We start from the raw sequence: 14,589 nt of genomic DNA on the forward strand, positions 1-14,589 counted from the left end.
CCAGTGGTCTCCACGGTGCCCACAGTGGGCGGCTGCAAAGTGGCCAATGAATGGTCCAACCTTCGGCTGGGTTTCCCTGGCAGGTGGAGCTAGTCCTCGGTGCTGGGGACTCTGCCCAGTCTCAGATCCTCCACTCAGCTCCCAACATATGGCTGCAATTTTTCTTCCTTCACAATGTAACACATGACTAAGCTTCTCTCGCTCCCTGTTAATGATGACAACATACATCCTGGATGCCACTCCTGAGGTTTTCATGATCCTCTCTATGGCAGGAACTAGCTCCAGATGTCTTTCTTGCTCATCTCTTTTGACTGGGTTTTTTTGTTTTAAAATCTACTCTTGAATTCTTCCCTCCTGCGCCAAACATTATTCTTTTGGTTTTATGGTACCCAGCAGTGTGCTGGTGTAAGCCACCCTGCTTTGAGCCAAGAGCAGGCATCGAACCTAGGACTCTGAGGGTAGAAGCATGAACCTCCACGACTAGGGCTGAAGGAGTAAGTACCTTGGCTAACACTTGTTGCGGATGTCTTTGCCCCTAGTGGCTATACCACATATGAGGTTGACACTCACCTACCTTATAACATTGGCTTAGTGAAACCACTGCTAGAGGATTCTGGTATTTTCATTAACAAGGGGAAAACACATCTTAGTTTTTGACACTCTCATGTCAAAGACTGTGTGTGTGTGCTTGCAGAAGGAAGGGGTGAAGGAGTGGGGAATGTTCCCATTTCAACACAAACTTAGGGAATCATAGAATATCAGGGCTGGAAGGGACCTCAGGAGGTCGTCTAGTCCAACCCCCTGCTCAAAGCAGGACCAATCCCCAATTTTTGCCCCAGATCCCCTAAACGGCCCCCTCAAGGATTGAACTCACAACCCTGGGTTTAGCAGGCCAATGCTCAAACCACTGAGCTACCCCATTTTTGTTTTTTCTGGAAATGTTTCTACTTTGTTCCTTGGGTGGGGGTGGGGGGAAACCTGAGTGTCTCACCTGAATAGCTTAGGGTCTGAAGTCCTTGTACTGGCTTTGGAGCAATCCTTCTCCAGAAAATGTTCTGGAAATAGCTGGCACAAGGTGATATCTGGAGTGTTCCAAAGGCAGAGTAATGTGTTTTCCCCAAGTGTCTCTGTGAGCCCTGGGGACACACAGGTACGGGGCAGGATCTAGTGATGCCATAGAGACCGAGGTCATCTCAATCTCCCCTTCTGCTGGTGATAGGATTTTAACTGGAGGTTCCCCCAGAATCCCCTCCATCACATTACTCTGCTGGGCTCTTTACAGAACAAACAGAAAAATGGTCACGGCCATGAGGCATTGGCAATCAAACTCCAGGCCCTGCAATAGGATCTAGGAAAGCAGATCTCAAGTTGGGGGGGGATCTAGAGCCTCAAAGGTATTTAGGTGCCCAACTCCCATTGATTTCAGTGGGAGTTAGGTGCTTAAATACTGTTAAGGATCTGTGCCTAGGACTCTGCGCAGGCTTAAAAGAAGAGAGGAAGGATGGTCTGGGCTGGGAACTGGGGGACCCAGAGTCAGTTCTCGGCTTCCCCAGACCTTGGGCAAGTCATTTGCACTCTGTGCTACAGTTCTGCCTCTGGAACAAACCTCACAGGGGTGCTGGGAGGTTAAAGAGGTAAGTCCCTTAGATTAAGGTCAGCTATGTGGTTCCTTTGGGGGGGATCATAGAATATCAGAGTTGGAAGGGACCTCAGGAGGTCATCTAGTCCAACACCCTGCTCAAAGCAGGACCAATCCCCAACTAAATCCCAGCCAGGGCTTTGTCAAGCCTGACCTTAAAAACTTCTAAGGAAGGAGATTCCACCACCTCCCTAGGTAACAGAGTAACAGCCGTGTTAGTCTGTATTTGCAAAAAGAAAGGAGTACTTGTGGCACCTTAGAGACTAACCAATTTTGAGCATATATATATATATGCTCAAATAAATTGGTTAGTCTCTAAGGTGCCACAAGTACTCCTTTCTTTTTGCTCCCTAGGTAACGCATTCCAGTGCTTCACCACCCTCCTGGTGAAAAAGTTTTTCCTAATATCCAACCTAAACCTCCCCCACTGCAACTTGAGACCATTACTCCTCGTTCTGTCATCAGCTACCACTGAGAACAGTCTAGATCCATCCTCTTTGGAACCCCCTTTCAGGTAGTTGAAAGCAGCTATCAAATCGCCCCTCATTCTTCTCTTCCACAGACTAAACAATCCCAGTTCCCTCAGCCTCTCCTCATAAGTCATGTGTTCCAGTCCCCTAATCATTTTTGTTGCCCTCCGCTGGACGTTTTCCAATTTTTTCACATCCTTCTTGTAGTGTGGGGCCAAAACTGGACACAATACTCCAGATGAGGCCTCACCAATGTCAAATAGAGGGGAACGATCACATCCCTTGATCTGCTGGCAATGCCCCTACTTATACATCCCAAAATGCCATTGGCCTTCTTGGCAACAAGGGCACACTGTTGACTCATATCCAGCTTCTCGTCCACTGTAACCCCTAGGGATCAGGGCCTAACTGTGATTGTGACCTGATGAGTGGCGTTAACAAGAAGATACAACAATAAGCTCTTGGGGTGACTCAGTTTAGGTCGGTGTCAATCCTTCTCTGCAAGGGATGTCCCCTCAAACTGGCTGTTAGAACAGCAGCTGCAGGAAGGAGTTGAGGAGATACGGAGATCCAGCTGTATTTCCTGCCCCTCTCTTCTTAGCAGCATGCAGGACTCTCACAGCTACAGATGTTTCTTGTTTTCAGGAAGTTGCTTAAATGGTCTCCCTTTGTATTACACAGTGTTGTTGTTGCAGCTGGGAGGGACCCAGAATACTGGAGAGAGAAGGTGGGTGAGGTAATAGCTTTTATTGGGCCAACTTCTGTTGGTGAGAGAGACAAGCTTCCCAGAGCTCTTCGAAAGCTTCTCTCTCTCATCAACAGAAGTTGGCCCAATAAAACATTCTCACCTACGTTATCTCCCTCTTTGTATTGGCAGGGCTGCTGTCTCTTGTCTGAATTTATCAGCATTCCTCAGTTCTGCCCTGCAGCAGGCGCTGCTATCCCAGTCCTGGGCTCCCCATACACAGCTCTGCTGGTGCCCCTCAAACCCAACCCATGGCCCACTGCTATCCCAGCCCTGGGCTCCCCTTGTGCTGGTTACCCTGCTATCCCAGTCCTGGGCTCCCCACACCAATCGATGCCTCTCCTCCCCAGTCAACGCCCATCTGTCCAACCCACTGCCGCCTGCTATCCCAGCCCCAGGCTCCTCACACAGCTCTGCTGGTGCCCCTCAATCCTAGCCTGCAGCCCCCTGCTATCCCAGTCATTCTTCCCTCCACCCTACCCCAGCTCTGCAGATGCCCCTGAATCCTGACTCCTTGCCCTGCTCCGTTAGGGAGTTGTCTGAGAAGTGGCTGTTCCCTGGTTTCGAGTGACTCCGCGCAAGGATCAGCCCCAAACCAGCAGCTGGGTTTTTACCCCTCATGCCTATCCCCTGCCTTTCCTCTCCACTCCTCAAGATGGTGTCAGGCTGGAGGGCTCCCCCGCTGCCCCCTTCTTTCTCTGGCTCTGCAGAGCACCTTGGGAGGGTGTAATGCAATTAAACAAGGAATCCAGCCATCTGGTCCTGGCTTTCGTCAGGCCCTGTGGGAAGGAGGGGGATGGTCATCTGTCCCTTAAATCAAGAGCTGGGGGTGGTGATGGGTGTACGGGGGAGTTGGTGGGCGGCACCGAGTTGCCCTTTAAATGGGGGAAGTGGCAGAACCAGTTGGGAGTGGGGTGAATCTCTGTGTGTGGCTTAGGGGAGTAGCTGTCCCTTCAGATCCAGTGGGAGGGTCACCCACATGGGGAGCCTGTCTTGGGGAGTCGCTGTCCCTTTAAAACAGGAAGAGCTGGGCTGAGGGGCCCCAGGTGAAGCCAGTAGGGGTACATGGGTGAGGGACAGCTTCTGCGTGCTCCTGAGCAGGCAGCCCCCCTCTCCTCGCCAGCAATCCGTTAATACCTTCACTGTGTGTGTCTGGAACCAGATGTGAGATTAGCTCTGCTGCTCAGGAATGCAGATGGCTAAACAGCCTTTCCCCATGTGCATGAAACACCCCTCTCGAGCACCTTGCCTGCTGAGCCTCCAAAGACCCCTCCTCTGGGCAGGAACCCTCCCCCTCTGCAGCATCCTTGCCCCAGCATCTCACGCTTCCCCTGCGGCAACCGAGCAGGGTTTGTTTGAAACCTCTTGGCAACTGCAGGGAGTGCGCAGCTCCGGGGCTTGAGGATGTGGGAGAGAGCAGGAGCCTCTTCCTTCTAGGTCACTGGATCCTATCTAGCCCCAGGTCAAGAGTGACTAGAAACTGCTAGAATCAGAGACATTTCAGCTGGAAAATGCCCTTCCTGCCATATTTTAGCTGGCTGTGTCCATTGGGCCCATCTCGACCTTTCCTAGCACTCGGCTCCGTCTAATTTTAGATGTCCTGAGAGTCAGGGCTCCCATCATTCCCCTTGGGAATCAATTTCAGAGTCCCCCATCAGGGAGGCTCTCTGACATTCATTCCCAATGTTCCTTTTCTTGCTTTCATCCCCTTAGATCTAGTTATGATTCCTCTCTCTCACTGGCATTTACATCCTTCAGATGTTTACAGCCTGTCCACCATCACCGTGCCTTCCACATCTCATAGTCAAGCTGTATGTAACACCACACCCTTGTGTGTGATGGGTGTATCAGCTGAGGGGATTGAGCCTGGATCCTGGATCTTCACACATGCACCTCTGGGTGTCTGAGCCAAAAGATCCACCTCTGTTAGCCAAGGCTGTAGCAAAGTGGGTGCATGTTACATGTACATATTCGTGTCTCAATCTTTCCTTGTTGCGCCGCACCTCCAGCCCCCTGAACATCTGTAAAGTGAAGATACAAGGGGGTTGTGCAGGGCTCAGATACTACAGCGATGAGAGCTAGGTTGCTACTGCTGCGGCTTTTAAGGATTAATACTGTGGCTCCTTCTGTGGATGGCCTGGTCAGACATCCTTGACCGCTGGCTGATGGCTGCTAAGGATCCCCTCTTTGCACCATCCTCGCAGGTCACCTGGGTTATACAGATGACCTGGGACAGATGGAGGGGAGTTGTCATCCTACTATGAAGCCTCAAGTCCTGTGCTCTGGCTGTGGTGGAGGCTCAGAAAGCTTTCTTCTCTGACTCCACCCCAGGCCCCAGCCAATGGTTGACATCCAGGTAAATCTGAGTCACCTCCTCTTGGATCCGGGGTCAACAGCAGCAACTGCCCTCCAGTGCAAGGAAACGCTCAGAATGGACGGATCTCTGGTAGCGCAGCCACATCAGGAGACAAGCGCAGCATTTGGTTGAATTCCAGCCGGTTTTCCTCCCTGAGGCTGTGGCAGAGCAGTATCCTGTAACCTGTGAGGTGGCCCTGTCTCTGTCACATGCAGCAAAAACAACTGGGGATCTACTGGGGGTCATTAATGGCACGGGTCATCTGTGCCTCTGTGGAAGAGGACAAGGAGCCATGTTCCCATAAACAGGGAGCAAGGCTGTTGCGTAGTAAAACACCTTTACCATCTTGGTCCTTAAGCTTTTTTTATGGGAGTATGGGGAGAGGGGACTATTGAGAAGAAGTGCCAGAATTGCTATGGTGATGTGGTGGAGGGTTCAGACTGCTTTGTGCCTCTTGGTCTGGTTTGTTGGCCTAGAGACACTCGGAGGCAAGCACAAATTTCCCTGATTGGTTCCTTGATGATGGACAGAGGTGAGGCGTTCATAGAATCATAGGACTGGAAGGGACCTTGAGAGGTCATTTAGTCCAGTCCCCTGCGCTCATGGCAGAACTAACTATTATCTAGACCATCCCTGATGGGTTTGTCTAACTGTCTTTTAAAAATCCCCAATGAGTGAGATTCTACAACCTCCCTAGGCAATTTATTCCAGTGCTTAATTACCCTGACTGTTAGGAAGTTTTTCCTAATGTCCAACCTAAACCTCCCTTGCTGCAATTTAAGCCCATTGCTTCTTGTCCAATCCTCAAGAGATTAACAAGAATAACTTTTCTCCCTCCTCCTTGAAGCAACCTTTTAGGTACTTGAAAACTGTTATCATGTCCTCATAGGTCATGTTTTCTAGACCTTTAAATGTTTTTATTGCTCTTTTCTGGACTTTCTCCAATTTTGTCCACAACTTTCCTGAAGTGTGGCACCCAGAACTAGACACAGAGCCTCAACTAGAGTACTATCAGTACGGAGTAGAATGGAAGAATTGCTTCTTGTGTTTTGCTTACAATACTCCTGTTAATATATCCCAGAATGATGTTTGCTTGTTTTGCAACAGGGTTACATCTTTGACTCATATTTAGCTTATGGTCCACTATGACACCCAGATCCCTTTCCACAGTACTCCTTCCTAGGCAGTCATTTCCCATTTTGTATGTGTGCAACTGATTGTTCCTTCCTAAATGGAGTACTTTGCATTTGTCCTTATTGAATTTCATCCTCTTTACTTCAGACTGTTTCTCCAGTTTGTCCAGATCATTTTGAATTTTAATCCTATCCTCCAAAGCACTTGCAACCCTTCCCAGTTTGGTATCATCCACATAGAGGGTACTCTCTATGCCATTATTTAAATCATTGATGAAAATATTGAACAGAACCAGACCCAGAACTTATCCCTGCAGGGCCCCACTCGATATGCCCTTCCAGCTTGACTGTGAACCACTGATAATTACTCTCCGGGAATGGTTTTCCAACCAGTTATGCACTACCTTATAGTAGCTCCATCTAGGTTGTATTTCCCTAGTTTCATGTTGATCCCTGTGGAGCTGGGTCTTCCCTCCCCCACAGACCGCAGCCAGCATTGGTGGAGTTGTTTGGATGGCTGTTTCTTCCTCTTGGGGAGATCTCAGAGGGTGATACTGAAGGCTCCCTCATGTGTGGTTCCTCTTGCTCCACACATTGGGAAGGCTGCTAGGAAGGACTGCTACATTTTAGGTTGCTGTGCTGTCATTGTGCTGATGACCCTCTCTTCTGCGGCTCAGCAGACTCCAATCATGTTGGCTCTAACTTCCCAGTGCCTGGCTGAGATGGCTAACACTTAGTCTGGGCAAGATGAAAGTGATGCTGGTTGCTGGTGAAAGGAACCATCTAGAGAATCATAGAATCATAGAATATCAGGGTTGGAAGGGACCTCAGGAGGTCATCTAGTCCAACCCCCTGCTCAAAGCAGGACCAATCCCCAATCAAATCATCCCAGCCAAGGCTTTGTCAAGCCTGACCTTAAAAACTTCCAAGGAAGGAGATTCTACCACCTCCCTAGGTAACGCATTCCAGTGTTTCACCACCCTCTTAGTGAAAAAGTTTTTCCTAATATCCAACCTAAACCTCCCCCACTGCAACTTGAGACCATTACTCCTTGTCCTGTCCTCTTCTACCACTGAGAATAGTCTAGAACCATCCTCTCTGGAACCACCTCTCAGGTAGTTGAAAGCAGCTATCAAATCCCCCCTCATTCTTCTCTTCCGCAGACTAAACAATCCCAGTTCCCTCAGCCTCTCCTCATAAGTCATGTGTTCCAGACCCCTAATCATTTTTGTTGCCCTTCGCTGGACTCTCTCCAATTTATCCACATCCTTCTTGTAGTGTGGGGCCCAAAACTGGACACAGTACTCCAGATGAGGCCTCACCAATGTCGAATAGAGGGGAACGATCACGTCCCTCGATCTGCTCGCTATGCCCCTACTTATACATCCCAAAATGCCATTGGCCTTCTTGGCAACAAGGGCACACTGCTGACTCATATCCAGCTTCTCGTCCACTGTAACCCCTAGGTCCTTTTCCGCAGAACTGCTGCCTAGCCATTCGGTCCCTAGTCTGTAGCTGTGCGTTGGGTTCTTCCGTCCTAAGTGCAGGACCCTGCACTTATCCTTATTGAACCGCATCAGGTTTCTTTTGGCCCAATCCTCCAATTTGTCTAGGTCCCTCTGTATCCTATCCCTGCCCTCCAGCATATCTACCACTCCTCCCAGTTTAGTATCATCCGCAAATTTGCTGAGAGTGCAATCCACACCATCCTCCAGATCATTTATGAAGATATTAAACAAAACCAGCCCCAGGACCGACCCCTGGGGCACTCCACTTGACACCGGCTGCCAACTAGACATGGAGCCATTGATCGCTACCCGTTGAGCCTGACAATCTAGCCAACTTTCTACCCACCTTATAGTGCATTCATCCAGCCCATACTTCTTTAACTTGCTGACAAGAATACTGTGGGAGACCGTGTCAAAAGCTTTGCTAAAGTCAAGAAATAATACATCCACTGCTTTCCCTTCATCCACAAAATCAGTAATCTCATCATAGAACTTACAGGGGTGATAGTCTCACTCTGTACTGCACTGCTCTGCAAGTGAGATTCACACCCTATAGAGTCTCAGGTGGCAGGAGTGCCTTCAACCTCTGCATTTGGCTAGGACTCTGCAAACTGCCCTCTCTGATGTGGAGCTCCCTGCAGTCAGTGATGCCTTGGGAACCTCTCTCTGATCACTGCACTGAGCACAACCTGGAGCTGTCTTTGGAGGCCATGTGTGAGCTTCAGCTAGGGCAGAAGGCAGTTGCTCATTTAGTGAGCAATGCAGATGGTACAGGGTGTATCCCCTGCTCTGTGTAGATGATGCTAGCTTTTGACTTGCCTCCAGGTGCAATTCAAGGGGTTGACTTTGATCTCCAACCCTGTATGCTGTGGATCCTGGCTGAGTGAGAGAGCTCCTTTGCTGATGCGTTGTGTCAGCAGCTGAGATCAGAGGGCTGTTTCTGCTGATGGTACCTAGATATGCATGTAAGGAGTACTTGAGGCAGATCCTGGGGTGGGGGGGTTATCCCATCATGCATTGCCCCACATCAGTCATTGGTGCATGTTGCAAAGCTATTTACATTAGTACATAGTGGGTCTAATAGGTCAATGGGTCTGAGTGGAAGAGCTGGATTCTGTTCTCACTAACATCAGAGTGAGTTTGGAATAACTGCATTGATTTCATTGGCGTTACCCTGGATTTTCCCTGGTGGAAATTGATTGGAAGCAGCATGGCTGGCTACGTAAGCAGCAGGACACGGGAAAGCCAGACCCTTTCAGCAGACACTGAACATTTGCTTACCCAAAACAGACTGACTTTGTTGACCTCCACAGAATGTCCTAAGGCCAGTGTGCTTGTAACCTGGGCTCGCTCCTGAGATGGGCTGACAGAGCAGGTGGGGCTGAAGGGCAGGTGGTTTAGCTGACGTTGTGATGATGTGAAGGGCTGTTGCATCATTGCTGTGGGCTGGGAGAAAACACTGTCTTAACCATAAAATAATCCTATTTCTGCTCTGATTGGGAGGGGAGTGTGGTGAGGGCCACTTCCGCCCAGGGAAATTTAAAATAGGGGCCAGACCCCTTCGCTATGAACCCTGCCTTTTTACTAGCTACCTACAATACATCTTCTACCTCCTCCACTCCCTCTTTACCGTCCCACCCCAAATTCCTGGTGCCTCTTCACCACATCACCATTAGCAGCAGTAACTGTTTCCACAAAGCTCCTGGACTTCTGGGTCCCCAAGTGTGGCTGGGGCTGCTGGGCTGGGATTCGGATCGCAGTCCCACCAGGGTAAATCGGGAGTGTCTCCAATGAAGTCATGCAGTTACTCCAGATTAATCCCATGTGCCTGGCACCGAGTCGCCTTCTGATGGCTGGTATTTTTAGTAGCCCATATGAGATGAGTTGGTCTTTCCTCTGTCTTGTCCCTAGAGGACAAAGTACAAAACCAGTGGCCTCCACTAGCACTAGCTGGCTCCCTTGTCATCGGTCTCAGCAGAGATCCCACAAATTGATAGGCCATGGAGGCTGAGCTCCCCACTTCCCCTAAGTGGGGTCCCTCTAGATCTGGGCTGAGGCACGCTGGCGGTGAATGGTGTGGGGGAAGTCTGCAGATCCACCACTCGTGATGCACCGGTTGTGGGGAGGAACCAAAGATAGCTGTCTCCAGGGGGTCAGTCTGGGACCCAGTCCCAACACAGATGTTACTGAAAAGCCCCCTGATGTTTGAATGCTTGTAGTGGCCACCGCAGGAGGAAGAGAGGGAAGCATCTCCAGGAAGGATGATCCTTCACTTTAGATTAGTTTGATGGATCCCAATCTTTTCCAGGCCAGGACCCACCCTCCTCATTGTTCTGAGTGAGAGTGACTCCCAGAGTCGCATGCCTGGCTTCCCAATGGTGCTGCATTGGCATGGTGGCTGCTGGGTGTAGGGAGTGGAAATCGGGGCACTGGTGAGATGGCCTTTTGCACCCAGGGGGTAGGCCGTGAGGGGTTTCTCCTATGTGCCGGGAAACCTGGTGTGGGTGTGCTGGCTCTGGGTAGGTCCCCTAACCCTCTCACTGGCCTTGCCCTCCCTTTCAGAAGCAGGACCAGGATGACGATGCCGACGATGTGGAGATCGCTATCGAGAACGCGGGGTTCATGGACGAGTTCTTCTCCGAGGTGAGGAGGAGGCGTGGCCCTGGGATGGGTCTCTGCCTCGTTTACGTTGACAGTGTCCCTTCTCCGGGGGGGAGGGAGCAAGGCTGGCTGGCAGAGCTCCTTTGCCTGGGGAGCTCTTGGGGCTAGAGATCCCCTCTCCTTTGGTGAACAACTGTGGTTCAGTGGATAGGGCACAGATCTGGGTGCTTCTCCCAGATCGGCCACTGGCTGGCTTGGTGACCTTGAGCAAATCGTTTCCCCTCCCACACTTTGTCTGTCTTGCCTATTTAGACTGAGATGTTTGGGGCAGGGACTGTCTCTAAATGTCTCTAAATACAGTCCCTAGCACCCTATGGCCTTGATAGCAGTTCAGTGCTACTGTAATACAACTAACAGTGATCTCCTCTTGTGATTTAGATTGAAGAAACCCGACAAAATATTGAGAAAATTGCAGAGAATGTGGAGGGGGCGAAAAAGCTGTACAGTATCATCCTGTCCGCCCCCATCCCTGAGCAAAGTAAGTCTGAGCTTCCTCCTGGGCCTGAACAAGAATGAACAGGTCACCTGCCTGGGATGGGTCAGTCCAGCTGTGGGGTGGAGGGTGGATTTCAGCCGTGGTGATGGTGGGGCAGCAGGTGCTCTCCTGGTGGCCTTACTGGTCAGGGTCCCCAGCTAGTTCTGACTGGGTTTCATTGCTTGTGCTTTTGCAGAGACGAAAGACGACCTGGAGCAGCTCACGGCAGAGATCAAGAAAATAGCCAACAGCATCCGAAACAAGCTTAAGAGTAAGAGACTTATTTCTCCCCCCAGCCCTGGGCGGGCTGTTTTGGAGCCTTCTTTTACTGAAGAGCCCTTCCTCGAGCCAACCATCCCATCAGCACACATCCATTGCCCATCATCTTTCCTCCTCCTCAGGACTGCCTTTTCCTCCCTGCACCCCGCTGGGACTGCTTCTTGGAAATGACCCTTCCTTGCTAAGAGCTTTTCTCCCCCTAGTGGGGCACTGGCTGCAGGGATGATTGCTGGGACCTTTGGACCTTAATGCACAGGTCTCTACTGCTTGCATTAAAAGACCCACCTCTGTTAGTCCAGCCTGTAGCTGGCTCATCAACCTCTGTGGCTCAGACACCACTAGTGGGGACAGAGTGCCATGCAGAGTGGGCGTGGCTGTATCCTGTGCCTCCTAGTGCCTGGATAGGAAGGGGGTGGAGAAGGCCGAACCTGCAGACTTGGCTATGGAGGGGTGGGGGGCAGTAAGGGATTGAGCCCCTTTCTTAAGGGAAGAGGAGAACTTGAAGTTCGTTGGGTAGGGAGGCTGAGACATGATTTAATTGGGGATTGGTCCTGCTTTGAGCAGGGGGTTGGACTAGATGACCTCCTGAGGTCCCTTTCAACCCTGATATTCTATGAGACTGTACAGCTGCTCCAGCCCCACCATTATTTCATCACACTTGCCCATGTCCCCAGGCATGGAGCGGAGCATCGAGCAGGATGAGGTCCAGTCGTCGGCGGATCTGCGGATACGGAAATCCCAGGTGAGCAGGGCACGCCCTCGTTCTCACACTGCGAACCCTGTATTGACCTGCCCCTAGCCATGAATGGGTCCCAGAGGGAGCAGGCTGCACCCATAGAGAGCCCTGGTGGGGAGGGGACAAAGGTAGCGTCCGAGATGGCAGACTGTACCGGAGTCCTGTGTGAGAAATGATACATTACAGAGAACAAAATGTGCAGTACATGGATCTTTGGCTTCATCTGAGGATCTCTAAGTGGTGGGCTCCTCAGTCCAACAGACAAAGGCAGAACTAGATCCAATGTCTGGAAGTTGATTTTGCACAAATTCAGACCAGAAATAAGATGCAAATTCTGTATTAGGAGGGTAATTAACCATTAGAATGAATTTATCTAGGGCGGAGATGAATTCTACAGCCCTGCACTTCTAGGAGTCTGTTGTTCAAAGTCAAGACCAGATGTTCTTCCAAACAATCTGCTCTAGCTTACCCAGAAGTTCTGGGCTTCATGGAGGATTCATTTTCTGGCCTGTTATACAGGTTGAACTAGATATAGCGCTTAAGGTCTGAAGGAATTAAGAGCACTATCCAGAGCATTATTGTCCCTTTCATACAGATGGGTAAACTGAGGCACAGGCAAGTGACCGCATTTCCACAATGCTGCAATGGGTGCTCCTGTCGGAACCAGCCAGGCTGTGTTTGGGGAAAGGGGAGGGTAAGGAGGAGAGGGTATGGAGAGCAGGTAGGCTGTGCTGTGGTCAGATAGCTCCCCAAGCAGATGGCTATCCCAGCTGGAGAGGCAGTGCCCGTGAGCCCACATTACCACAATACAGATCATACAGTGAACTGCTTGTCTCCCCCTTTCATTCTCCCCAGCATTCTGTTCTCTCCCGGAAGTTTGTTGATGTGATGACCAAGTACAACGAGGCACAGGTCGACTTCCGGGAACGTAGCAAAGGGCGGATCCAGCGGCAGCTCGAGATCAGTATGTACCCTCCCTGCTCTGGGGACATAGCCCACAGGCAGCATGTAGCCAGGGCCTGACCCTCCTCCCCAGCCCAAGGGGTGGTTGGATTCATTGCCCACAGGAATGGAAACTACTCCACTCCAGTTTGTGCGCCTGAGTTACTGCAGAGACCATAATTAGGGCCCTAGCAAATTCACAGCTGTGAAAGACGCATCATGGACTGTGAAATCTAGTCTCCCCTGTGAAATCTCATCTTTTGTGTACTTTTTGCTATACTATACAGTGTTTCTCAAATTGGGGGTTCTGGCCCAAAAGGGGGGTGCAAGACTCTTGTAGGGGGGTCACAGTATTGCCACCCTTACTTCTGTGCTGCCTTCAGAGCTGGATTGCCGGAGAGTGGCAGCTGGGCTACCAGCTCTGAAGGCAGCGCTGCAACCAGCAGCAGTGCAGAAGTAAGAGGTGTGTGTGTGTGTGTGGGGGGGGGGGCAGTGTTGGTCACTTTTTGGGAGGGATGTCATTATGGGCTTTTTATATTTTGCTGTTTTTAAATACATATTTGTTTTGTTACAACATTGAAATTTATTATTTAAATATCTGACACTGAGAAATTCAAGATTTAAAAAAATGCGATGACCGTGAAATTTACAAAAATGGATTATGAATTTGGGAGAGCCCTAACCATAATCCTCCCCATGATGCCCTCCCACTCGGGGTGTCTCAGTGTCCCCTGCTGGGAAGTGTGGGTCTGGGCAGCTGTGGGATTCCTCCCAGCTGTGTGTCTGCTGAATGTGGGGGAGGTTTAGAATCTGGGCTTGGAAGGCGTATCTCCGTTTGGAGGCCAGAGGGATTCACACAAACACACCTGTCAATGAGAGCAGCCAAAGTGAATCTTTTCGCCCCCCACAAGCCCTGCTAGTTCCGCCATTCATGCCCAGGGATTTGGTCTGATCTCTCCTCTCTTTCTCCCGTGATAAAGCTGGGAAGAATACGACGGATGAGGAGCTGGAGGAGATGCTAGAGAGTGGAAACCCCTCAATATTCACATCTGGGGTGAGGACGCAGTGGGGACTGGGAGGAGATGGGGGAATGGAGGTGCATGAAGAGGAGGGACCTTGGAGCATACGATGGTATAATAGTACCTATCTCTTACACAGCACCTTCATCAGTAGGTCTCAAAGCACTTATAGGATGGGATATCTAGGGGCAGACACTGGGATGGGGGGTAAGCAGTGGGAATTTGCAGGGATGGGCAACAAGTGTGGGTGTCAGGATATGGGTGGTGGGGAGTAGGGTGACTCTGAGCAGTGGGAATGGCAGGGTGTTGGCTCACAGCTCCTTAGCATTACCTGGGTTTGTGCGGGGTGGTAACTGACCCTGCCCGGCTCTGTTCCAGATCATGGATTCACAGATTTCGAAGCAGGCGCTGAGCGAGATCGAGGGGCGGCACAAGGACATCGTGCGGCTCGAGAGCAGCATCAAGGAACTTCACGACATGTTCGTGGACATCGCCATGCTGGTGGAAAACCAGGTAACTGGGCAGAACAACCAATGAAGGGGTGGGGCGCTCTGGAGGGATAAGGACTGAGTGACTGAGCAAGGGGGACAGGAAGGGGTAACCTAGCAACCAGGGTCAGGGAACAG

The 14,589-nt window shown here is 50.7% G+C and overlaps 1 protein-coding gene across 15 annotated transcripts in view; it reads left to right on the plus strand.

Annotated features, from left to right (window-relative positions):
* The window catches only part of STX3 (syntaxin 3), a 34,206-nt gene that overhangs the window by 8,709 nt on the left and 10,908 nt on the right, over positions 1-14,589 (plus strand). For all 15 annotated transcript variants that reach the window (XR_006291769.1, XR_006291771.1, XR_005225400.2 and 12 more), the window contains 7 exons: positions 10,414-10,494; positions 10,891-10,990; positions 11,184-11,258; positions 11,941-12,008; positions 12,858-12,966; positions 13,925-13,998; positions 14,342-14,476. Coding sequence is in view for 6 of the 15 variants with exons in the window: in XM_043549542.1 (XP_043405477.1) it covers positions 10,414-10,494; positions 10,891-10,990; positions 11,184-11,258; positions 11,941-12,008; positions 12,858-12,966; positions 13,925-13,998; positions 14,342-14,476 (642 nt within the window). In the remaining 9 variants the exon portion in view is untranslated. The remainder of the gene's footprint in view (positions 1-10,413; positions 10,495-10,890; positions 10,991-11,183; positions 11,259-11,940; positions 12,009-12,857; positions 12,967-13,924; positions 13,999-14,341; positions 14,477-14,589) is intronic.

The sequence above is a fragment of the Chelonia mydas genome, chromosome 6, assembly GCF_015237465.2.
Source record: "Chelonia mydas isolate rCheMyd1 chromosome 6, rCheMyd1.pri.v2, whole genome shotgun sequence".
NCBI lineage: Eukaryota > Metazoa > Chordata > Testudines > Cheloniidae > Chelonia > Chelonia mydas.